The 26,302-nt window shown below is 52.2% G+C and overlaps 1 protein-coding gene across 3 annotated transcripts in view; it reads left to right on the top strand.

Annotated features, from left to right (window-relative positions):
* The first annotated feature begins 16,976 nt into the window (after positions 1–16,976).
* GAS7 (growth arrest specific 7) overlaps positions 16,977–26,302 on the top strand; it is a 214,082-nt gene continuing 204,756 nt past the window's right edge. Inside the window, exon 1 of one of the 3 annotated variants that reach the window (XM_042915463.1) lies at positions 16,977–17,331. In XM_042915463.1, coding sequence (XP_042771397.1) covers positions 17,149–17,331 — 183 coding nt within the window. In that variant the 5' untranslated portion in view covers positions 16,977–17,148. The remainder of the gene's footprint in view (positions 17,332–26,302) is intronic. The other 2 variants (XM_042915461.1, XM_042915459.1) reach the window with 2 other exon arrangements.

Here is a 26,302-nt window from a genome sequence, read left to right as displayed (position 1 = left end):
GACGAGGAGTCTGTGCAGGTGGGGGCACTTAGGGCAGGCGGGAGGCCTGGGGGCAGGTGGACCAAGCACAGGCTGATGCTCCTTTTTTTTTTTTTTTTTTTTTAAGTTTATCTATTTCTGAGAGAGAGAGGGAGGAGGGAGAATCCCAAGCAAGCCTCAACTACACTGCAAGGCCGTGGGAGTAATGCCTCCTGAAAACTTACACCCCAGTCCCAGTCCCGTGTCGGGTGCCTTTTCCATTGGGAGAGGCACCCCATAAAGGCCTCTCCGTCAAGGAAGCTCTGGAGAGAGCCATCTCTGCGCCGCGAAAGGGCTGGCCAGAAGGAGGGAAGACGTTGTCTAAGAGAATAAAGAGAATAGGACGAAGAACACCCTGGAGACGGAGAGAGCCTGGCTGGTTCGTCAGCAGGACTGAGTGAAGGGTAGCACCGGGGTCTGGCATTTGCTTGTGCCTTCTAGCTGCTGCCCTGCAGAGCCTGTGTGCTTCTGTGACCTCCCCTGCAGAAACACGAGCTACCTACAAAGATTGGGGGGTGGCTAACCCCTCCGTGGAAAAGGGGAGAGAGACCCATCGACTCCTGGGGATGGCAGCTTAGACTTACTGCAACCAGGAACCTTTTCTTTCACGTGTTGATGGTTAGAGCCACGGGTCTCTACTTTATGGTCTCTGGCCTCGTGTGGGGAGCAGTGGCCAGGTTTGGAAAGCAGGCTCAAGAGAGGACAAGGGCCTGATGAAAGGGGGGTGGAGGGTCTCAACAGCCCCGCTTGGCCCTCGTCTGGTGGTTGGCAGTGGCCGCTAGGGGGAGCTCACGGCCTCTTCCTCTCCTATCACACCTGGTCCTTCTCCACCCCTGGGCAGGAAACACACTGATGAAGCCAAAGCCACGGGCACCTGCGGCTGGAGGTGCCAAAGGGAGGTAGCCCTGCTGTGACAAGCAGAGAGGTCCATGGCTCTTGGGTCCGTGTGACCAGGCTCTTTGGATTTCTCCTGGCAATTCTCTCGAGCCCTTCCTGTACGGAAATCTTTCTGGCTCCTCTGGTCGGATTCCTGCCTGTCACCGTCACAAACCCAAGACTGCACAGCTGTTGAGTAGTGGGATTTGATTCAAAGTCATGGCTAATGCCAGAGCCCATGTTCGGTCTCCCCCCCCCCCAGCCCCCCTCCCCACAGCTCTGCCCTCAAGGAGGGCGTAAGTGAATCAGAAACGCATCAGCCTTGTAGGACCAGAAGGGACCTTCACAATCTCTGAGTGCTGGGTATGTCACCCCATTCATTGGATTTGAGAGACTTCCTTGTTTTTTGGTTTGTTTTCAAATATGCTAAGACAGAAAATAAATCTATTTAATTGTTGCTTATTGTACACACGATGGCCAGTTTGGGGAACATCTATGAAAATTTTGAGGCAAATTCTATATGCCTCATGCATCATTTATAGGAAGATCAATCACCATTTATCATAAGACAATGTATATCATATTCATTTTAAGCTTCTTTTTTTTCCCCTTGATTTAGTTTTTTGAGAACTTCTATATTGATTTTAACTGTTAGTCACTAGGGAAAGGTCCTGTGAATAAAACCAGCAAGGTGTCCCTCCCCTTGTGTCTCTGACTGGCTCTGATTAGTACTTTGTAACTTATGACCCCAGCCTCTGTATGACTTCATCCTCTTTCCTTGAGAAGGTCCTCTCTGTGTTTGGCTGAAGCCCTCCTCTCTTCTCTAACAATGTGCCTTTTTATATAAAAGGACCCCATTTAGGGAGAAGACCCCACACTGGGATCTGAACCCGGCTCACTAGGAAGCAGGAGCCAAAGCATGAAAGTGATGAGGTTTTGTTGTTGTGGATCCCAGCCAGCATTTCTGCTTCACCCTGGTGAGCCCCCAGGAGAGGGGTGTCCAAGAAAGGTGGTCAGGTCACACGTTTAGGGGCCCTGACAAGGCTCCGGGGGACTTTGCTCTGAGAAGGAGCTGACCTCTCCTCTGGCTTCCTCTTCCTGTGGGGGCTGCAGATCGCCGTGCCTCTCCCGGAAAGCTTGCTGGCTCCTCTGGTCTGCTCTTGTCTGCTTGGGGCAAAGGAGACATCACATACCACTGGAGTCAGAACAGCCACGGGCCAGTGCAGATGTGCGGGTGGGCGGTGGGCAGGGGGGTGGAGAGCAGGCGGGCCTGATCAAAGCTGCTGGGGAGATGTCCCGCTTCTCCACCCGCCCCCACTTGCTGAATTACATGAGTTCAGCTGATAAACCCTCCTTGCAGAAAGGCTCCCCGGAGAAAGCGCTCGCTGTGAATGCACTAATCAGATTGAGCGAGAAGTTGTTCCAGGCACCTTTCCCTGAAACGCGCGAGAATCCCGTTTCCAATTTACTGATTATGCGATAAGAAAATGTCTTCGTTAATTTCATAGGCAAAGCGCCTTAGCCTACTTCCAGATCTCATGCCTCCTTGTGAAATCACAGAAAATCTCGGTTCCCTTTAGTAAACGGAACCCATAAGAAAATCAAGAACAATTACTTTGTTTATTAACATCCAGTGATTAACGTTTCAAAAGCAGTTTAAATAAAGACAGTGCGAATCTGAGCTGGGGCCCCAAGGTAGTAATCTGTATGGACGGACGGAGTACAACAACGCTCATTTGAACCTGTGCAATTTAAATTTCGCTTTTTCTAAGGTGGCTGTCCGTCACCAATGTAGACACCAGAGAATCAAACCGTGTCCAAGAGTCTCAGGGTATGGTGAATGAATGGGGTCCAGGGTCACTCCACAAGTCTGTCTTCCCCAAAGGCCCGGAGACCCCTGTCCTTCCCCCTGGATCCCACTCCTCCGGTACTTTGGTGAGAAGATGGTGCGGGCAGAGGGCAAAATCCACTCCACAAGAGGACGGGGGATGCCCTCAGGTGTTTGAACTCTGCCAGTATGAGTCGCACTTCCTGACCTGCTCTGTGCTTCCCAAACTTCTCGTGCCCCCTGGTGATAGGCTGAATAATATCCCCCCTTCCCCCAAAGATGGCCACATCCTCATCATCCCCAATACTTGTGAATATGTTACCTTGTTTGGCCAAAACAAACGGACAATTGCCGATGTGATTCAACTAAGGATTTTGAGGCAAAGAGATCATCCTGGATTGTCTGGGTGGCCCCGGAATGCTATCTGTCACAAGTATGCTCTTAAAAGGGAGGCAGAGGGAGATTTTACTGGACACAGAAGAGGAAGGAGAAGCCATGTGACTAGCGATGCTCGGATTGGGGTGATGTGAGCACCAGCCAAGGACTATCAACGGCCACGAGAGAGGGGAAGAAGCAAGAAACAGATTGTCCTGCACAGCCCTAGGAGGAAGCAGGGCCTTGCCAACACTTAGAGTGCAGCCCCGTAAAGCTGATCGTGGACTTCTGGCCTCCACAGCTCTAAGAGGATAAATGTGCGTTGCTGAAAGTCAGGCTTGCTCATAATTACCCCCAGCAGCCACAGAAAACTAACAGAGTCCCCTTCGTGACTCTTGCCAGTTTGCGTATCGATACCGTAATTGTTTGTTAACATTTTCCTATTTTTTAAAATGTTTTAACACATATTTATCTTTGAAAGACAGAGAGAGACAGAGCACGAGCAAGGGAGGAGCAGAGAGAGAGGGAAACACAGAATCCGAAGCAGGCCCCAGGCTCTGAGCTATAAGCACAGAGCCCGATATGGGGCTCGAACCCACGAACTGCGAGATCACGACCTGAGCCAAAGTGGGACGCTTCACAGACTGAGCCACCCAGGCGCCCCGCTAACACTTTTCTTTAAATTGATTCTGAGCTGGGGTGTCTGGGTGCTTCAGTCGGTTGAGCTTGTGACTGTTAATTTCTGCTCAGGTCGCGATCTCATGGTTCATGGGACTGAGCCCTGAACTGGGCTGTGCACTGACAGCTGGGGGCCTGCTTGGGATTCTCTCTCTCTCCCTTTCTCTCTGTCTTTTCCCCTCCCCTGTTCACACACACACACACACACACACACACTCTCAAAATAAATAAACTTAAAAAAATCAGTCAGTTCTGAGCTAACATGGCTATTTACTTCCACTTTGTATCAGCCACGATATTCAAGAAATCACAAGTCTGGTACCTACCCAAATGTTTAACTTCACGTCACTTGAAATGCTGATTCCTGCGTGCTCTACAATTATCAAATGAGCCACCGGGACCACCGGTGGGAGTGCCCCTCACTTTGTGAAACACTGACCCAGTTCCACACACGGCTCGGGAAGCATCCATCGTGCAGCTGGGCTTTCAAACCCGCTTTGTTAAGTTCAGATTCCACTCGAAAACGATCAGGAAAAAAAAAAAAAAAAAAGGAAAGAATCAGCCCCTTTAAAAATAGAAGCTGTTCCTCCTGCAAATTTTCACAGAGCCAGATTTTAAAATGCAGAATTTAGCAGAATCTTAAATCGTTCTTGGTAGAGTTACTGACATCTAGATAAGGACCCTCACAGGGGAAGAAGGAGGGAACCATGGAGTGTGCTGGCAGGGAGTTAGATCCAGTAGTAGAAGCTTAGGTAACAGCCCCAACCAGAACGGCAGCTCTCCATGTTTTTCTGTTTGTTCTCTCGCCTCTGCCTCTGGACAGAGGACCGCGGAGGTCAAGCAGGCATCGCTGTGCCAGAGGGGGATTTTTGGAGGCTGAGCGATGGGAGGTGATAGAGTTGGTAAGTCCCCCACCCGGAGGAGACGATGCCCATTATTCACTGGTTTCCCAAGACTCAGGCAGGGGGATGGACAAAGCCTCAGACCTCCATCTCAAAAGTTAGATCTCATAAAATGGACATGGCTGGGCGGGGGTAGAGGAAGGTGTCCAGCTCCGAAAAGGGGAGTCAGGCTAGTCCCACGTAAGCCTGGGAGTAGATTCTGCCAAACAGTGGGTATTGACGAGAAAGTTCTAGAAGAAGCCAGTCCTGGATTTGGGCTTCTTTCCCCCTCCCCCCGCCCCACCCCCGTCTGTTTAAACATCGTTTTGTCACAAGCCATCACGCCTATGGGCAGCGCGTCAAACCTATCTGATGGAAAATCCCCGCTAGATGAATAGATTCTCTCTTTTAGTACATACGTTGTTTCTGCTACTGAGAAAAGTAATCTGAAAGCGAAATCCTACTTTTTATTTTCATTCCAAAAGCTCTAAGCTTAGATCGCCAGCCTATGATCCGAGGGTCCACCAGCCACGCCTGGGGGCAAACCAAGCCTCTGACTGCACCTAAGTGAGCGGTCACATGAACCCCCTTTACCTCTGTCCCTCGGCATTGATCTAATTGGTGGTGGCACCCCAAGGCCCCAAGAGGACCTGCTGTCCCTGCGGTCAGTGGAATGCTGGCCTGGGGCTGGTGGACTGCTGTGGTTTTTCACCTGCCCAGCGTCATCTTTCTTTTTCTGGCTCTGGTATCCCTTTGGTAAAACTTGTTCAGAATTGTTGCACGGAGTTGAGCCAGCCACCCCCCATCTTTCCTAGGGGTGGCCATACACCATGGGTGAAGCAAATCAGCATATCTCCTTGGCCACAGTAAATGTTGAAGGGAGGGGTCAGAGAGAGTCAGGCTCCGAACTTTTAGATCAAATGCTGGAAAAATGATTATCTGCACCCAGGCTGTACCCAGAGTCAGTAAGACTGGTGCTTCTGCATGCCAGGGTAACCAGAGAGCTTTATGAGAGTAAAGATCCCCCAGAGTTACACCAAATCAGAAGAAAGAGTTAAGAGAGAGAGGTCACAATATTGTTTGAGACCCTGGATCCAGCCTTACCTGAAGCTTCACACCCTGCACCTTTCATTTATCTGAATCAATACATTATTGTTTCCTTTCTTCCTTCTCCTTCTCCTTCTCCTTCTCCTTCTCCTTCTCCTTCTCCTTCTCCTTCTCCTTCCTCTTCCTCTTCTTCCTCTTCTCCTTCTCCTTCTCCTTCTCCTTCTCCTTCTCCTTCTCCTTCGTCTTCTCTCTTTTTTTCTTTAAGTGTTCTGTAGGGGCGCCTGGGTGGCTCAGTCAGTTAAGCGTCCGACTTTGGCTCAGGTCCTGATCTCACGGTTTGTGAGCTGGAGCCCTGAGTCGGGCTCTGCACTGACAGCTCAGAGCCTGGAACCTGCTTCTGATTCTGTGTGCGTGTCTGTCTGTCTCTCTCTCTGCCCCTCCCCTGCTCATGTTCTGTCTGTCTCTCTCGAAAATAAATAAACATTTTTTAAAAATCATAAAGCAGGGGTGCCTGGGTGGCTCAGTCGGTTAAGCGTCCAACTTTGGCTCAGGTCATGATCTCCTGGATCGTGGGTTTGAGCCCCAATCCGGCTCTGGGCTGACAGCTCAGAGCCTGGAGCCTGTTTGGGATTCTGTGTCTCCCTCTGTCTGCCCCTCTGCTGCTTGCACTCTGTGTCTCTCATTGTCTCAAAAACAAATAAACATAAAAAAATTAAAAAAAAATCATAAAGCAAATACAAAAAGTCCCTCCTAGCCCTATGCAGGGCTGACTGCACAACCAAGAAGATATTGTAGACCTGAGATGGGTAACTTCTGAAGCCAGGTCATTAAAGAGAGGGCAGCTCTCTCTTACGTAAGGGCTCATGGATCACTCCCTCTGGGGGAGACCAGCTGCCATGCCCTGGGGACGCCCAAGCTGCCCGATGGAAGGCACCACATGTTGAGGAACACAGTCCTCCTGCCAACAGGCTCCATGGGCTCACCAGCCACATGACGGAGCCACCTGGGAAGCGGGTCCTCCAGCCCCGGTCAAGCCTTCAGATGATACGGGTCCTGCTGACACCTTGCCTGCAACCTCGCAAGTGACCCTACGGCAAGAGCACCTGCTCCTGAATCCCTGACCTGCAGAAACTGTGAGATTATATCTAGTGTTGTATGAAGTCACTACATTTTGCAGTCACTTCTTTCCATGACAGTGGGTAACTCGTACTCTCTCCCTCGTCAGCCTTTTCTTCCCTGGATCCATTTCCTCCTCCTGGCTGCCTTCCCTGACTTCTTTATCAGGCTACCTACCCCTGCTCCACGCAGGGTGATCTCACCCTCTTTCTTCACCTGCTGTTTTCTCTCCAAGAATCACCCTTTGGTGCTGCCCCCATACTTCCCCTCCTCTCTCCTTGTCCCTGCCCTCTTCCTCCACCTAAAGAAATGGCTTCACGGGGCGTCAGCATGGCTCAGTAGGTTGAGCATCCGACTTCAGCTCAGGTCACGATCTCACAGCTCATGAGTTCGAGCCCTGTGTCGGGCTCTGTGCCGACAGCTCGGAGCCCGGAACCTGCTTCGGATTCTGTGTCTCCCCCTCTCTCTCTGCCCCTCCCCCGCTTGCACTCTGTCTCTCTCTCTCTCTCAAAAATAAATAAACATTAAACGATTTTTAAAGAAATGGCTCCCTCTCCTTCCCTCTTGACAAGCATCATGACAACAATTACAGTTGATAATCCTTGCTGTAAGGGAGTAGATTTCTTTAGTGTAGATTAGGAAAATTTTGGTTTTGTTTGAGGCTGCGAAGCTTCTCTCTCCGCCCCACCCCCCCATCTTCCCAAAGCACAGAGGGGGAAAATCGCTCACATCCCCCTCCTGTGGAGAAGTCCAGGCAGCCTAGAAAGCCCCGTGAATGCTGATTTTTCACGGGGCTTTTGCAGTGGCAGAAGGGGGCTGGGGAGCAGTATGCCACGATCGTCATGGCAACACGCTCCCTGGTGGGTCCTGGGCTGCACTCCCAGGCAGGGGAAGTGGATCCCAAGTGTGTGTCCCTCATGGAGTGGGCATCAGAAAGCAAGACTGCCGGGAAACAGACGGGGCTGTTAGCAGGTGTCCTATCTCCAGAGGCAGACAGCCAGGTGGGCAAAGCCAGTGAGTCCGGCACTCAGGAATGGGGTGAGCTGGACCCAGGCCCTAACCGGAGCCACCCGAGTGGGCAGCTCTTTGCCCTTACTGGGCTCGTTCTACTCCCTGGCGATGTGGTCGGTTTGCGGCCACAGGTGACTCCTGCCCTTGGAAAAGAAGGTCAGCAAACTCCATGATCCTTCACTGCATCTGTGTTTCTGTGTTCCCCAAACTCGGTGATACCCAGAGATCTTTATTTCTATTTATTACTATTGTTATTATTACTTATTTTGAGAGAGAGAGAGAGAGCAAATGGAAGAGGAGCAGAGAGAGAGGGAGAGAAAATCCCAAGCAGGCTCTGAGCTGTCAGCTCGAACCCACAGACTGTGAGATCTACTTTCTACTTTCTACTGTGAGATTTACTTTCTGGAGTCTTTTTTTAATGATTCTTCCGGATCTCTGTGCTCCCATTTTCAAACCGTCCGCAGGCACCTCCTCCTGCTTTGCTGTCAAGATACCTTGTTCTATATACTGTAAACTTAAAAACTAGATGAAAAAAACTCGTTTGTTAGAATTATTTGAAAACCTCGAGTGAGTAGGTTCTTCTGAGGCTCTGAAGGACTGGAGCCTGGAGCCTGCTTTGGATTCTGTGTCTCCCTCTCTCCCTGCCCCTCTGAAGGACTTTCGTAAAGAGTCGGGCATACCGAGGGGCGCCTGGGTGGCTCAGTCGGTTAAGCGTCCGGCTTCCGCTCAGGTCATGATCTCACGGCCCGTAAGTTCGAGCCCCGTGTCGGGCTCTGTGCTGACGGCTCAGAGCCTGGAGCCTGTTTCGGATTCTGTGTTTCCCTCTCTCTCTGTCCTTCCCCCTCTCATGCTCTGTCTCCCTCTCTCTCTCTCTCTCAAAAATAAATAAACATTAAAAAAAAGAGTCAGGCATACCAAGTAGGCACAGGTGTATATGCCAAGCCTACGGAAAGTGGGGGAAAATAGAAGAATGAACCCCCCATCGTTGAGGTAGCCCAACTTTGACAGTTAGCATCGAACACGCCTTGCGTCTTCCAAATTCCTTTTGCCTAGTTCTCGCTGAATTCTGGGTTCCTGAAGGAGCTGGATCTTGGGCTCCAGGAAATCACAGCTTTCCTATATCCTTGGCATCAACCTTGAATAACCAGAGAGGACCCCCGTCACGTGCCCTTTCATTTCCTGGGGGGGGGGGGTCATCAAGGTGTTCACTGGCAGAGACAGCTTTGAAGGGCAGTTTGCTGGAAGGTTCTGGTGAAACACGTGCTACCCTGTCTCCAGAATGCCCCATGGGTCTGCGTGGAAGGCATGACCTTCAGGTGACCTTCAGAAGGGCTCTGGAAAGCCTCCTTTGCCTGACTGGGAGATCCTGCCGGGAAGTCGAGAGGAACGTAAAACCAGCATTCTATTTCCTCACTGTGGTTGTTCTGGAAGGTTCTGGCAGGAGTTTTTTTATTAGCCTAGAGAGCAAATAAGCATTACTTTCACCTCCTTAGGATACCAGGCCTGGAGGTTTTCACAAACCACTCTTCTGCGTTCTCAAACCTTCTAGAAGCGAAATCTCTTCTGGTCTGAACCCAGCCCTGCGCAGATGGGTAGAGCTGGGGCCTCGACCACAAACATTCCCCAGGCAGCCCCCTGCGACCGCTCCTTCCCACGGCCTCATGAATCAGGTATCACGGCCTCTTGCTTTGCAGACGACAGAGCTCTGCAGAGAAGTTTCCAGAGGTGAAGGCACTTGCTCTAGGCATGTAATTAGTAAGCAAAAATTTGGGACTCGGACGAGCCTAATAATTGGAGTCTTCATTAATAAACGGAGAACTAATTATAGTCATCGAAGAGACTGTTCCTTTTCTGTTGTGATTAATTCCGAATTTATTTTTAGTCTTCAAAAGAACGGAGAGTCGTGGCGGGGTTTTGTTCTGAGAAAGAAACGCTCCCGTCCGAACAGTCTTCCTTGGCCAGCGTATCGTGCTCAACCCGGGTGGCTTCTGGCAAAGCTCAAGCGTCTCCGGGGATCTGGGTCAACCTGAGCTACTCAGAAGGAACATTCCAGAACTATTTTCACACTTTGATAAGAGGGACAAAACTTAGGGATGAAAAAACTCTAGCTTCAGCCATGCTGTTGGGGAAAAAACTCAAGGTCTGTTTGGCTGGCCTTTGAGGTGAGAAAAGCAGGAATCCAAAGGCAATCCAGCTTTGGGTATGTTAATTGCAGCCCTCAAGCTGGAGGAGAGAACTTCTCTTTCTTGTGACTTTGTCTATTTCCCCTGGTCCTTGGTGGATATTTTGTTGTTATTTACTCCCCAAAGGGCAGTCTTATTGGACTTCCCTGATGTCTCCAGGGGCAGGAGGGAATGAGGCAGAAAGTTCTTTCTCCGCCCACGGGCCAAGACCAGTAAAAAGATGCGCGTCAATTTCTGCCTCATACAATGTACTTAGTTTCTCTGAAGCCCCTCTTTTCTTCTCTCCTCCTCTTTCTCTTTCCTGCCCTCCCTGCTTCTTTTGCAAATGAAGCACCCCCAGTTTTCTCCGGGACTTGGGGTTGGGCCTCTCAGTACATGGGAGGGGGAGGGGGCTTGGCTAGGGGAAAGATCTGCCTGCTTCCCTCTTCCCTCTCTCTTCTAGCCCCAGAACATTTCTCTTACTTCTTCTTTTTTTTTTTTTTAATTTTCTAAATGTTTATTTGTTTTTGAGAGAGAGAGAGAGCAAGAGTGCATGAGTGGGGGAAGGGCAGAGAGAGAGAGAGACACAGAATCCGAAGCAGGCTCCAGGCTCTGAGCTGTCAGCACAAAGCCCGACGCGGGGCTTGAACCCACTAACCGTGAGATCATGACCTGAGCCGAAGTCGGACCCTTAACTGCCCCTGCCCCTGCCCCTGCCCTGGGGTGTCCAAAACCAAACTCTGCAAACTGAATAAAAACAAAGGAAAAAGAGGAGTTTATTGCAGTGTTTTTGGTTGCTCACTGGGGAGCTTAGGGCTCCAGGAACAGTGAGTTCGGAGTCGCTCACAGACCAAGGGTGACTGGGGAGTAAATGTGCAAGTTGTTTGGTTTTTTTTTTTTTTTTTTTTTTTTTGCTCATTGGTTGCCCAGTGGTCTTCTTTCTTACGTGGGGGTGAGAGTAGCAGAGTCAGGGGAACAAGAAGTCAGGAGAGCACGTGAACAGACTTGGCATTCAGCGATCGGCTGGTGTTCTAAAAAACCAATAAATTCCTGCAAGGTTGGGTTGAGTTTTCCTTTATGCGCCTGCATTTGATGGGTTCCATTTTGCTCCGACAGAAGCGACTCCATTTTTAACTCGGTGCTACGATACTCAAGTTTCAGGATCTTTGGCTGGACCTGTCTCACATTCCAGATGGGAGAACTGGGAAGGAGGTGAACAGATCTTTCCGGCTCAGTGCCCGGTTTCTCCCAGACTCCAAGAGGAGATCCGGACCCAGTTATTTTCTCCAAAGTCATGATTCCAAAAAAGCTTATTTTCAGAATACTAAATTTCTTTTCCGTCCCACTGCCTTTTTTTTTTTTTTTTTTAGTTTATTTATTTATTTATTTATTTAATCTATTTAGAGTCAGAGACAGAGGCAGAGAGAGAAACCCCAGCAGGCTTTGAGCTGTCAGCACAGAGCCCGATGTGGGTCTCCGTCCCATGAACTGTAAAATCATGACCTGAGCCTAAATCAAGAATCAACACTTAACCGACTGAGCCACCCAGGCACCCCGCTTTTCTTTTCTTTTTTCTTTTCTTTTCTTTTCTTTAATGTTGTTTTTAAGTAAGCTCTACGGCCCAATGTAGGGCTCGAACTCACGACCCAAAGATCAAGCATTACACACTCTACTGACTGATGCCAGCCAGGCGCCCTGTACTGTTTTCTTCGACAAACTGTACTGAAATACAACATCCCTACAGAAAAGTACAGGGATAGGTATACGGCCTGGAGAACAGCCCTGTGTAACTCGCACCCAGATCAAGAAGCAGATTACCACAAGCATCCCAGATGCCCTGCTGTGGTTCCTCCTGACTTCTAAGAATTTCTTACCCTTCAGTGTCTGGGTTCCTTTCTTCTACATTACATCTGTGGGATTTACTCACCTGTAGCAATGTTCTGTTCATTCTCCAAGAGTAGAGTTTTCCTCCACATAGGTCATCATTTATCCACTCTGGGTTTTTTTGTTTTTTTAAGATTTAATTTTTATGTAAGCTCTACACCCAACGTGGGGCTCGAACTCACAACCCTGAGATCAAGAGTTGCGAGCTCTCGCAACGGAACAAGTCAGGCACCCCTTATCCACTCTACTGTTGATGGACATTGGGCTGTTTTCAGCTTTGCGCTGTTATGAATATTGCGTCTACAAACATCGCGTAGGTCTTTTGGTGAACATGTGAACCATCTCGGTTGGGCGCATACCTACAAGGAGAATTGATGAGTCACGTGTGCTAAATAAATATCACATGTTCCAAAGGGCTCCAGCCAGCAATGGAGGAGAGCTCCAGGTGTACCCGTCCTTATCAGTATGTGGCATTTTCTTTTTCTTTATTTTTTTTAATGTTTGTTTATTTTTGACAGACAGACAACAGACAGACAGCTGGGGAGGAGCAGAGACAGAGAGGGAGACACAGACTCCGAAGCAGGCTCTGAGCTATCAGCACAGACCCCAACGCAGGGCTTGAAATCACAAACTGTGAGATCATGACCTGAGCCAAAGCCGGACGCTTTGGACCTCGTTGGGATTTCAATTTGCTTTTCTTGACGATTAACGAGGTTAAGCACCTTTTGATGTGTTATTGGCCATTTGGGTTATCTTTTTTCAGTGAAATGTCTTTTGCCTTTTTCTTCTATGGAGTCACCCATATTTTTCTTACTGACCTACAGGAATTCTCTATTTATATTGCCACATATATCTCTCTAGCCCCAAGCCCAGCACACTGTCCATTTCCTCGTCTTAACCATTCGGTTGTTCAAGTTGCTGTTGAATAAACTAGCAAGGAAAGGGAGGCGGGGACCCTCGTGGAATGAATGAGGCTTTTATATATTCTTGTTTACGTTTTGGTTTATGTAACAGCTTTATTGAAGTATAATTTACATACCAAAACTTCTACTTGTTTTAAGTGTACAGCTCAATGATTTCCTGAGTTGTGCAACCATGACCACAATTAAATTTTAGAACATTGTCATCACCCCAAAAAGAAACCTCGTGCCCGTTTATTTATTCCCTATTCCCACCCCCAGCCCCCGGCAACCACTAATCTATTAACCGCCTCTTACAGATTTGCCCTTTCTGGAGTTTTCTCATACATGCAATCATACAACATGCAGCCTTTTGTATCTGATTTCTTATTTATTTATTTATTTATTTAGCGAGAATGAGTGGGGGAGGGGCAGTGAGAGAGATGGAAAGAGAGAAGGAATCCCAAGCAGGCTCCTCGTGGGGCATCATCTCACAAACTGTGAGATCATGACCTGAGCCGAGATCAAGAGTCAGACACTTAACTGACTGAGCCACCCAGGTGCCCCTCTCTACAAGTGTTTTGCTTTTAAATATTGTTTTAAATTTATTTTTGAGAGAGAGAGAGAAAGAGTGTGAGCTGGGGGGAGGGGCAGAGAGACAGGGAGACACAGAATCGGAAGCAGGCTCCAGGCTCTGAGCTGTCAGCACAGAGCCCGACGTGGGGCTCGAACTCACAAATGGTGAGGTCTTTACAGGAGCTGAATGAAGGAGGACGATCAACCGACCGAGCCACCCGGGCGCCCTTCCTTCTCTGCAAGTTTTTGTGTAGCTGTTTGTTTTGATTTCTCTTACGTAGATACCTAGGATGGAATTGCTGGGTCATATGACAAATTTATGTTTAACTTTTTAAGAAACTGAAACCCTGTATTTCTCTGCCATCCATAGGCTGATGATGGAAAGGCATGTAAGACTGTCTTGGGTAGAAAAGAAATACCTGCCAGCCGACAGTTATCGATTAAGTGCACAGTGTCAATAGAAGGCTAAGAAAAAGACAGATTAAAGCCTGCTTTTCGGAATTTATTTTTTTTCAATTTTTAATGTTTATTTATTTTTGAGAGAGAGAGAGAGGGGAAGGGCCAGAGAGAGAGAGGGAGACACAGAATCCAAAGCAGGCTCCAGACTCCGAGCTGACAGCACAGAGCCCGATGCAGGGCTCGAACTCACGAACCGCAAGATCATGACCTGAGCCGAAGTCGGACGTTCAACCGACTGAGCCACCCAGGCACCCCTGGCCTGGTTTTAGGAGTTTATAGCCTAATCCAGATGTTCTAACCCACGTGTTTATGGAGTAACTTGGCAGTATGGAAAATCTGAACACGAGCAGGGGCTCAAACCTGCTCATATTGCAAAATGAATTCAGAAAGTGCCAAATGCCTGCTTTTTGCAAGACTCAGTGTTAGCCTTTAAGAGGTAGAGCTAGAAATTAAAACACACGTGCTATCCGTCCCCTGGGTTACGAAGAGTCTACTCAGTGAAATAAGACTTATTGTGAAAAGAAGGTAAATAATCAAAGATTCAAATAAAAGTTCAAGACAGTAATACATCAGGGAGGAGGAAGGCAAAGGGATGGAAATAGATGAAGGAGAAACTCATCTTCCCTTCAAGATCTTGTGAGAAAACAGAAACCCAGACGGTGTTTTTAAAAAAATTTTGGCATCCCAAAGATACACTTATTGCCTTGGAAATCTTAGTTCAAAAGGAAGTGTTAGATAATAAACAACCAGGACCATTGGACTAGATGGATAATAATTGCAAATATCTGAAAACTTAATACACTAGGTATTGCTTAACATTGTTTACATTTTTACTTATTTACTTCTCTTTTTTTTTTTTTTTTTTAATTTTTTTTTCAACGTTTTTAATTTATTTTTGGGACAGAGAGAGACAGAGCATGAACGGGGGAGGGCCAGAGAGAGAGGGAGACACAGAATCGGAAACAGGCTCCAGGCTCCGAGCCATCAGCCCAGAGCCTGACGCGGGGCTCGAACTCACGGACCGCGAGATCGTGACCTGGCTGAAGTCGGACGCTCAACCGACTGCGCCACCCAGGCGCCCCTATTTACTTCTCTTAATAACTAGGATAGAAATGCTACTAACATCTTCTAACGATGAGGAAAATGAAGCCCAGAGAGGTTAAGTAAATTGCCCAAGGGCACACAGCGAGAAAGTGGCTTGAGGTGGTTTGAATAAGAGGAATGGAGAGCCCACAAAGCGAGCCACTAAGTACATTTAACCCTCTCAAGTCCCAGATGCCAGCTACTGGATTCAGACTCCAATCACAGATGGGGAAAGAAGCCTGAAGGTGTTAGAGTGTTAGGTATTGTCGAAGTTCCGTCTTTAGTAAGGGTTCGGAGATAGGGGTTCCAGCAGTCAACTCTATACAGACTGGCGGTGGGTTTCAACCAGAGAACCTTTTCTTGAGATGCTATTTGTAGCTGGGCCTGTCTCCTGACTCAGGCAGGGCGGACAAGAGGAAGCAGCCCCTGGTGTACAAGAAGCCAGATCTGGGGGCGCCTGGGTGACTCAGTTGGTTAAATGTCTGACTTCAGCTCAGGTCATGATCTCGCATTTGTGGGTTCGAACCCCACGTCGGGCTCTGTGCTGAGCAAGTCACTTGGAGTAGGGTGTACGGGACACTGAGTAGGCGGAGATTTCTCCAAGCCCAAACTGGATTATAGGTTGCTCACAAGGCACCCTGGAAGACTCCGAGTTGCAAGAAGGCTCCGGACCTGTTGTCCTCACTTGAGCTGGGCCTTATCATCAGATATGAAACTTGAGGTCAGTCTGCAAATAGTCACACGTTCCCCCATACAAGGAATGTGAGGCCCTTTTAGCTGATTCGGTCAGTTACTTTTAGTGACTGTTGCCCACATCAAATTTGGTAGTTCTGCTTTAAGGGACTCTTAGTGGGGACTGTGGTCAAGAGCTGTTTTTGTTTTTGTTTTTTTTTTCCCCTCATGTTTTTAGCCAAGCAAGGGTTTGTGAATTTGCAATCGATGGAGCATTATAAGCAATCTGGATTTGTCAGCTTGCCCGTGGCCAGAGGCCAGACTGAGGGGTTTCAAGGTTAGATAGCTTAAAGGCAGACTATGGCTCAACAGTGATTTTCCAAAGCTAGGGTGGCCTGGGCCCAAGCATTTAAAAAAATTACTCAGGGGCACCTGGGTGGCTCAGTTGCTTAAGCGTCTGACAACGGTTCGTGGGATCGAGCCCTGCGTCAGGCTCCGCGCCGACAGCTTGGATGGAGGAGCCTGCTTGCCTGGAGAGCAGGCTGGAGTCCAGATGATCTTTGCAGGTACCCGGCTCATTGCATGGAACGTGGCGGCCTCCTGCTGTTTGTTGATTGAGTATGTGAGTGTAGACCTCTCCGCCTGGCCCATCTGGATTTCAGGAAGACTGGTACCCTGGGTGGGTGGGAGGGGGGGGCAGGCAGCCCCTCTCACCTTCCCCGCTTCCCCCACGTATCCTCATTGGCCTGCCTCCCATTCGACCAACTCCTAACCCCACTGTGAACACGTGGCCTCCCGGCTCGGGCGCCAGGCTGCAAACCTGTCTTGGTGAGTCAAGTTCAGCCCGAGGTTCAACCCCGACAGCGGCGGCCACAGTCACAGTCCCTCCCAGCGACCGCGGAGCCCGCCGGCGGCCGCCACCAGACCTACAAAGCCCGCACCGAAGGGCGTTGCTAGCGCCGCGGCTCGGGGCGGCGGGGGCGCGCGCGGGGAGACCCCTCCCCAGCGACCTGCCCCCTCGGCGGGCGTGGCCGCCCTGGCCCCGCCCCAGCCCCGCCCCCTCGCCTCCGCGCGAGCCCCAGCTCGGCCACCCCGGCCGCCAGCCCCTCTCCGCGGACCGCCCGGCCGCCCCCTCGCCGCGGAGCCGGGCCCTCGGCGATGCCCCGGAGCCCACCACCTCCCCCGGGAGCTGCGCATTTCCGCGCGCCCGGGCGGCCCCCGCTCCGGCCGGCCCCGGCGGCCGCAGCCCGCGCCCCGCGTCCCCGGGAAGTTGTCTCCGGAGCCCGCGGCGCCTGGGTCTCCTCCCCCTGAGCCCCGCCCCCCCCGCCCCGCGCCCGAGCTGCGAGCCGCCCGGCCCGGGGGCGTCGCCGCTTTTGCTCCGCGAAGCCAGCGAGTCTCCGCTGCCCTGCGCCGCGCGCGCGTCCCCCGCCTGCCCGGGGACCCCCCGCGCACCCCCCGAGACGGCGCGCGCCCAGAGCGCGGGAGCCCGGAGCGCCGGGCGCCTGGGACCCCGCGGAGCCGCTGCCCAGCCCGCGGGGCTCGGCCGGGATGCAGGCTGCGCTGTGAACCCCGGCGCCAAGGCCATGTCCGGCGCCCGCTGCCGGACCCTGTACCCCTTCTCCGGGGAGCGGCACGGCCAGGGGCTGCGCTTCGCCGCGGGCGAGCTCATCAGGCTGCTGCAGGTTCCGGACGGCGGCTGGTGGGAAGGCGAGAAGGAGGACGGGCTCCGCGGCTGGTTCCCCGCGAGCTACGTGCAGTTGCTGGAGGTAAAAGGGGCGAGGGCCGGGGGGCCGGGAGACCCGGGGCTGCGGGGCTCGGCGCGCTCGCGTACCTGTTGCCCGCACCGGGGACGCCCCAGCCGCTCCCCGTCCGAGGGGGCGCCGCGGGGCGGGCTGGGGGTGCAGCCGCCGCGCGCCCCGACTCTGGGGGCGGCGGAGCCAGCGGGGCGCCCCTCCGGGCCGGGCGGCGCGGGATCGCCCTCGGAGCGCCCCCCGTGCCGGGCCTCCCGAGCACATCGTGGCCGCCCTGAGGAAGGAGAACTTGTTGCCTGTATGAGTTCTGGAGCGGGCGGGCGGGCGCGCTCCCGGCGGTGGCAGGGGGCCGGCCGAGGGCTGCGGAGTTCGGAGGTCTAGGCATAGAGGCTTGGAGGTTGAGGATCCGGAACAGCGGCGTCATCGGTTGGGCCCCGGAGCCCGGAGCCCGGAGCCCGCCGACCCGAGGACGGTCGTGCTGCCCCGGGTCAGGCCGCCTGGGGGCCGCCCGCTTGCCGGTCAGCTGAGCCGCCCGCCCGATCCTGCGGTTCCTCCCCTGGTCCAGCGCCCCCAGGCTAAGGTCCAGAACCTACAAGTGGTCTGTTCCGGGGGTTCTGGCCTGACCCCAGGGCTGCAGAGGACCTGCTGAGCCAAGTCGGCTGGCTGTTTATTGTCTGGGTGACAGTTGGGAGGTCTCCTTGTCCTCTAATCGCTGAGCTCTCGGTCACAGCCAGAGTGGCCTCCGAAGTTTCTGAAGTCCTTTGGTGGGGGCGGGGGAGGAGTGACTTCATAGGCTATCCCCTTTCCCAAAGGGCTGCCAGATTGTTGCCTGGCCTTAAACAGGCGGTTACCCACAACCGTGTAAGTAGGTAGTATAAACGTTTTGCTGAAACACCTCTCCAAATCACTGGAGACTGCATTTATTTGTAATTTGACCCCTGACCTACTCTGCAAAGAACAGAGTAGGAAGTTTTGAGAGAAATTGGTCCGTGAGACCCAAAGAAAGAAAGAGAAAGAAAAAGAAAGAGAAGGAAAGATGGATGGATGGATGGATGGATGTGGTGAGATGGTTATGGGTGAGTTTGCTGAAAGATAACCTGTGGAAATATGATCAGAACCCCGGCTGGATTCACAGAGTCTTCTTCCAGGGTCCAGAGGGCAATGCAAAAATCCCCCCTCCTCCCGATGGATGAGGAGCATTTGAGCAAAATTTAGGCTGGAAGAGATTTCAGGGTCTGAGCAGAAGAGGACGTTCCAGGACGCTTTTGGTTCTGTATTTTGAGACACCTGTGTACGCAGGGAAGGCTCAGGTGTGTTCCTCAGATCTGTGCCGAGGTTCAGAAGTAAAAGAAAGCAGGTGTCGCGGCCTCCCTGTCAGTGGCTCAAAAGCAGCCCTGGGAGAGCCTCCTCTTTTCGAGTTCCCCTGGTGACCACACTTCTCCAGGAAGCACTAATGTGGAAATTTGGCAGTTGTGGGTCTGTCCGGTCAGCGTCCCTGGCTGGGTGTCCAAAAGGAGTGTTTTGGGGTGCGGGTGAGGCTGGTGGGGTCTTAGGCTGCTGTTAGCAAGAGTGGGGGCTCTACGTTTCCCTCTGGGGAAAGGGAGGCTTGAGCCAGACCCAGGGGGCAAACAGAACGATCAGCTGGGTCGGGCGTGTCCTGCGGGTAGACGTGCTGAGCAAATCTCTGGCGGGTGAGTGAGGGGCTTTTGGACAGCTGCCAGCTGGTGACGCGCCGGGGGGGTGCCCATGTGTGGGAGCAGTACCGCCGAGATGGGGGCCCGTTTGTGGAGCACCCACTAGGCGCCCGCTCCCCTGACCGCTCTGTGAAGGGGGAGGCGCTCTCCCCACATCCCAGGTGAGCAGAAGTGAAAGCAATTGCCCGAGGGAGTAATGCTTGTGTATTTGCTTAGCGGCTCAGAGGGCTGAATATTACCTCTGTGCCGGTTTTCAACGTGACAGTGTGGGCTCAACTGCTAACAGGCGAGGGAGGGAATGGTCTGGATGCTGCGGGAAAGGACAAGAGCAGTCCTGTAGGAAGGATCAGAGATCGGGCCCTTTGTGTCCGGGCACCTCGTCGGTGAGCAGGCTGGACCTCAGGGCGGAGGGCTGGGTCGGGCTGCAGGATATGTGGGGAGAGTCCCTTGGGGCTGGGGTGAGCCCTCAAAGGCAGACCCGGTTCGCGGAGAAAGCACAGCTCCCAGGGGACTGGCCGGTACACGAAACCACACGTCTGGGGAAGCAGCGGGTTTGTCAAGCCTGGACGTTAGTGCAGGAGCCAGGAGGCTGGCGACGGGGCCTGGAGGTGGGAATCTTCATGGGACGTGTGCCTGCTGGAGGCATGGAGATCAGGAGGCCAGGGGAGCCGCTGGGGAGACAGGTACAGACAGAACAGACGGACGGCACCAGCCTCCTGGCGGAGGAGTGGGGAGGCGGGGGCACCACCGGGAGTGGTGGACAGAGTGATACCAAGAAGCCCCGTCTTGGCAGAAGGGTGCAGCAGGTTGAGAACAGCATATGCAAGATGGACGCTCCTCAAGGATTCCTTGCTCGCTCAGATAAAGAAAGTGGGACTGAGAGGCCCTTGGCTTTGCAAGCAGCACACCCCACGGAGGGGAGCTGGGAGCTAGCTGTGACACAGCTGAAAGATCTGTCCTGGAGGCCGGCCAGCCCCGGGGGAGAGGCCAGCTTGGGGAGATTCTTGTCCTGGTTCCTGGGGGGAGAATCTCTTTGGTCAGGCCATCAAGGAAATGGGAGAAGGGTACAGCACATCCTTGGTTTCCAGAAAGCGGCCCCCAGGAAGGTGTCAGCCCCAAGTGGAGAAGTGTGGGGGGCCAAGGGCTGGGCACAAGGGGATGGTGGAACCTTCCAGAGGAGGAGAGCACTGGAAGAGGGAACCCGTCTTTCCCAAGAAAGATGTAAGGTGAGATGTAAAGGCCCTGAGATAAAAGCTGCCAGAATAATCTTTCTTGAGGGTCTCTTCAGCCTTGCCTGAAGAAGGGGAGGAGCTGAGAAGTTTCCTGATATGTGGGCGATGTGGTCGAGGAGCTGAGACGGGCTGGAGACTTCAGGGGAATGTTCTGTCCGCTCCAAGCCAGGCCAGGATCCCCTGCATAGACTGGAGGCCCTGTGGGGGCAGAGGTTTCTGCCAGACTTGTGGGGTGCCTGGTGCCTGACAAACAGCTCCTGGGGGAGGCAGGCAGAGCCCAGATCCCCGTCCCTGGGGAAGCGCCCGAGAGTTGGACGTGGGCAGGTCCGGTGGCTGGAGGGCCAGGAATTCCCCGCCGTCTGCTCTTAACCTTGAATGGAGAGAACAAATTGGGGACCCGGAAGATGCTGTAAGGCATCTGTGGAAACCCCCAGAGCTTTTGGGAAATAATTCTGGAGGGGGGAATAAGACTGGAACACAAACACCCCAGAGTTTTCCGTGACTGAAGTGCTGTTCTGAGAATCTGCTGTCTGGCCGCGAGGTGCGGGCCTCGGGGGCCAGGGCGACGTGACGTCCCCTCCTTGAACCCGGTCGCCTCTCCGCCTTCTGTTCTCTCGCTTTGGGTTCACGTGCTCCTGCCGGAGCTTCCGAGGTGTGGATGTGAGACGTGGAGGTGGGGAGGGGGGTAATCGATGGCCGTGTAACAGGCCACCCCGGAACTCAGTACCGCGACACAAGCATTTACCATCACGTCGCACACTGCTGGGGACCGACCGGGCTCCGCCGGGTGGTTTTTCTGCTGGTCTCTCTTGGCATCTGTCACGCCTCACGGTGGCCAGGGCTGGGGTCCCGGGGCAGGCAGAGCTGGGCAGGGACTCCAAAGTGGCATCTTCACTCTCTCGCTTGGCGTGTTGCTGTTTTTGCAAGTGACTTTCTTCTCTCCGCTTGTGTCTCATCCTCCAGGGCCTTTCCGCATGGCCTTTCCCTCTAGCAGGGAGCTGGAGTCTTTCCAGGGTGGCCGGCTTCCAAGAACGCACGTCACAAATTGCCCGGCCCTCCTAAGGCTTGGGCTCAGGACTGGCAGCTCACTTCTGGCACATTCGATTGGGAAACCGAGTCACAGGAGCAGGAGATCCTGTGTGGGAAGGAGGTGCATGAGGGTGTGGGTACGGGTATGGACACAGGTTCATTGAAGGCCGTTTTGCACACTGGCAACCTCAGGAGGGGAGGGAGAACACGTCTGGCACAGTGTGCCAGCCTAAACTGATGAGAGAGAGCGCCTCCCCAGAGCGAGGCAAGGTGCAGGAGTCTTAGCTGACTTGCTAGAAAATTCTCCACGGCCATCCTCAGACGAGATTTTCTCTTCTTTAAAAAAAAAAATTTTGGGGGCGCCTGGGTGGCTCAGTCGGTTAAGTGTCCGACTTCAGCTCAGGTCACGATCTCGCGGTCCGTGAGTTTGAGCCCTACGTTGGGCTCTGGGCTGATGGCTCAGAGCCTGGAGCCTGCTTCCGATTCTGTGTCTCCCTCTCTGTCTGCCCCTCCCCTGTTCATGTTCTGTCTCTCTCTGTCTCAAAAATAAATAAAACGTTAAAAAAAAGTAAAAAAAAATAAAAAAAATTTTTTTTAAGGTGCCAGGGATTTCTTGGCCACCTGATAAATGTTGCAGCTGAATTTGGAACCAGATTTTCCTGTCCCTAAAGCCTGAGTCTGTCCACTGGGGCATTGGCCGTCCAGCCTTCTTGGGTTGGGTCGGCTTTGTGCTGGTTATTAATAGACACTGTGTATCCTAGCTGCCCAGTATCTAGTGGATGCTTGCTTTGTTACACAAATTGATTTTATGTTGTTTATTTTTTAAAAAATTTTAAGTTTATTTCTTTTGAGAGAGACAGAGAGTGAGTGGGGGAGGGCGGAGAGAGAGAGGGAGAGAGAGAGAATCCCAACCAGGCTTCGTGCTGGCAGCACGAAGCCCGATGCGGGCTCGAACTCACGAACCGTGAGATCGTGACCTGAGCCGAAACCAAGAGTCAGACACGCCCAACCGACTGAGCCACCCAGGGCGCCCCTACACAAATTGATTTCAATACACGGCCTTTTTTTCTCTAACGGGAGCGTTACCTAAAGTGGGTGTGACCTTGTCAATTTTTTTTTTCCTTTTCTTTTTCTTTTTTTCTTAAGGCAGTTCATTATCTGGTCTGTTCCCAAAGCTGTAATTAGGGCTGGTGGCTCGCAGAGTATGGCACGGTGACCAAAAAAGACCAGCGTGCTTTGTGCGGTCGTCGCGGAGTCATTCTGCCCTTTGATTTGGGGGCTCGCGGTCCACGGTTGTAGCTCCCGCTGTTTGAAAAATCTACCTTGAGCTCATCCCTCTGTCCGCCTCTGTTCGGGAACCTACCCCCTCGTCCCCGCTGCGCACGGGGCTGGTCAAGTGCCCCCCCCCGCCCCAGGACTTCAAAGCAGTGGGCAGGGCTTACGGATGCCAGGGATTCAGGGCATCTCTACAAAAGTTCCCTTAGCAACACGTCGGCAGGAATCCCTGACATCTGTTCACCATCACGTGGATCCCTGCTGCCCGTGACCACCTAGAAACGTGAATGAGATACTGACCTTCCTGGACTCTTCCAGCCTAGAAACAAACCCGTGTTTTATCTGGCCGTCTGAGTGACCTCCTCTATGAGCGTGGATGCCGGGCGGCACTTTGCTGGGGAGAGGGAATGTTCGGTACATGTCAGGCGTGGGGATTTTTGTGAGGCCGCTCCAGGGGACGTCGGTCTGTTGGGTTTTGCTCCCTTATTACTCACAGCGGCAAGGGAGCACATTTTCTCACAGAATGCCAGCACGGAGCTGCCTTGCAAAATTAGTAGATTCCTCTCTCCCTGCCCCGGCGAGGCTCCTGGGGTGGCGTTTCCACCTATGGAGAGAAGTAGCAATGGCGACCGGCAGGTGGTCCCGCTTTGCCCTTTGGTTCATCGGATCCAACAGGTGTATGAATTTGTGAGAAGTTTTCGTGGATTCATGAGGACTCCCCTGCCTCCTCCCTGCACGGTTAGTATCTCTCCAGTCTGCTGTTAAAGACGTGCTCTATTATTTGGGGCGCCCGGGTGGCTCAGTTTGTTAAGCGTCCGACTTCGGCTCAGGTCATGATCTCGTGGTTTGTGGGTTCGAGCCCCGCTTCGGGCTCTGTGCTGACAGCTCGGAGCCTGGAGCCTGCTTCGGATTCTGTGTCTCCCTCTCTCTCTGCCCCTCCCCAGCTTACTTCCTGTCTGTTTCAAAAATAAATAAACATTTAAAAGAAAAAAAAAAGATGTGCTTTATTAGTTAATCTTGGTAGACCGTATTTATCTCATTTGTTGAGCTGGGATTTAGACTCGACCCCCAGGTACTCAGTTTCCTACGTCCAGGGTCGACTCCTCATCTGTCAGTCCTCCTCACTGCCTTTTGTCCCCTACCCACCAAACCACGGTGAATGTCCCTACCATCTATCTCTCCTCCGCCTCGCCTGGCACTGTCTCCCCCCCCCCTTCTTGTCACCCCCCCCCTTACCTTCTCTATTCCTGTTCATTATGTTAGCAAGCCCAGTCTGCTGTCCGTTAGAAACATTGCTCAAAGACTTCTCCTTCTTCCCTGGTGTCGGCACACTTTTTCTGTATAGGGCTAGGAAGCATTTTAGGTTTTGTGGCCAAGGGGCTGTGTCACCGGGATTTGTGAGCGCCAGAGGTGGTGAGCCACGAGCGTGCCCCATATGGTCTCTGTCCCAGCTACTCGTTAGACTGTGAAGCTGATATAGATGATCTGAAAACCGATGGGTGTGGTTGAGTGCCAATAAAACTTTATTTACAGACACTGAGGTTTGACTTTGTTACAATTTTCATGGGCCGTTTGGCATTACTCTTCCTTTGCTTAAATTTTCAGCCATTTCATGGGGCACCTGGGGGGCTCAGTTGGTTGAACGTCGGCTTCAGCTCAGGTCGCGATGGTGTGGTTCGCGAGCTCCAGCCCCACATCGGCTCTCTGCTGTGAGGCTGTCCGCGCAGAGCCCGCTTCAGACCCTCTGTCCCCCCCCCGCCCCTCCCCCACTTGCACTGTCTCTCAAAATAGATGATAATAAAAAAAATAAAAGCCATCCTTAGTTTATAGGCTGAATGTAGTTTAGAAGTTCAGGTACGCACAACTTGATTGTTCCGTAAAAGTCCGTATTCTGCACAGTAGAAGAAACGTGCTGTGAAATAATTTGGGGTTCCTTGCCCTTACCCCAGGTTTACATTTCGGTTCTGGGGGGCACTTCACTAAAGACATCTTCATTCTAGGGGTCCAGCTGCTTCTTGATGTCATTCGGGCATCTCCTGGGCTGCCCTCCCCATGTGGGCCTTTGCCGTCTGTCTGTCCAGGCAGTTGCCAGAGACAATGCAACTCTCTGCTGGGTCCCTCGCCTGGAGCTCTCTCCTTCTCAGCAGTTTTTGGGAGGACAGTATCGTTCTCGGACTCGGAGGCTTCTTCCCCGCTCCGCTGGTGCGGATGTAAACGTTTAAAACCAGCTCAGGCGGGGAGGTGCAAAGTCCTGATGAGGAAGCGTTTGCCAGTTTCTGGGGTATCCGAACTGCCACCGTGGCTGATCGCAGCGGACGATATTGGACACAGAACGTGGCGTGCAGTCAAGGCATACGATGTGCTGATTTGATTCGTTTATATGTTGTGTGCAGACGGTGTAGTTTCATTGTACTGGTACGCTGCCACCCGTCACGTGATTGTCCCTTCTTTCCGGCGGTGGTTGGTGGCTGGTTTTCTAAGTGCCGCAGAAAGCCTGTGGTTGGATCAGAGGGGAGGGTGCACTCTGATGTGTTTTGGAGAGCTCATCTGGGCTGGCGAGTGCAGACTGGCTGTGAGGAGGGTAGGAAGGGAGGCTCGGTGGTGGCCGTGTGGCCGTGGTAAGGGGGCGGACCTGGGGTGTGTTCTATAGGTGGCCTGAAAACACTTGTCGGTGGGTTGACTCTGGGGGGTGCATGTCTCCCCTCTTGCATATTGCATGTGAGTTGTGATAACCCTTTCCTGACTATATTCTCCTTTTTTTTGAGAGAGAGAGAGAGAGAGATAGAGGGTGGGTGAGAGGGGCAGAGAGAGAGAATCTTAAGCAGGCTCCAGTCCATGAGTTCGAGCCCCACGTCAGGCTCTGTGCCGACAGCTCAGAGCCTGGAGCCTGCTTTGGATTCTGTGTCTCCCTCTCTCTCTCCCCCTCCCCTGCTCACGCTCTGTCTCTCTCTGTCTCTCAAAAATGAATAAACATTAAAAAAAAAAAAACAAGAGTTGGACGCTTAACCGACTGAGCCACCAGGTGCCCCTCCTGTGAATCGTCCGTCCATTCTGCCACCAGAGACTCCTTCCTTAAAGCACTAGGGGAAGGCAAATAAAAATTGGGAAGAAGTTAACGTCTTGAATGCAGAAAGCACTTTTTATAAATTATGGAAACATACACAAAGGAGCGCATCCGTACGAGAATGGGCAGAGAGCTTGGGTAGATGCTTGATGATAAAAGGTGTCCGACGTCGTCATCAGCATATTCAGTCTCACTGGTAAGCAAAGAATGGCACGTTTTAAAAAACACACTTCCTTTAATGAAAAATGTCAACGTTAAAAAATAATGAGCGTTGGGAGGGGTGTGGGAAGATCGTCCTGTGCTCCCTGGAGGGTAATTGGGCAATATACTCTAAAGGCCTTCATAATGTACATGTCCCCTGTTCCAACGGTTCCATTTCTAGAAATTTGGACCCCGGAAGCATCTGATCGGCAAGCCGTGGGCATCAGGAAGCCCACCGTGGCACCGTGTCTAATGCTGGAGTGTGAATTGGCCACAGCTTCACCGTCCACCAGGAGGAGCTGGCTAAGATAAGGCTCACTTGTGCTGAGCACAAGGTCAGACGGGCAGAAGGGGCTCGACAGCTATATTGAAGCTGAATTTAAAAAAAAAAAAAAAAAAATAGGGGATTTGGTCAGTGATGTTAAATATTTCATGGAGTCAGTGTAGTTTAGATTCACCGTATGACGAGGCAAAGAGAGCTGGCACGTCCA

The sequence above is a fragment of the Panthera leo genome, chromosome E1, assembly GCF_018350215.1.
Source record: "Panthera leo isolate Ple1 chromosome E1, P.leo_Ple1_pat1.1, whole genome shotgun sequence".
Lineage (NCBI taxonomy): Eukaryota > Metazoa > Chordata > Mammalia > Carnivora > Felidae > Panthera > Panthera leo.
Note: the sequence above shows the minus strand (reverse complement) of the source record. Positions and strands in the feature narration are given on the sequence as shown.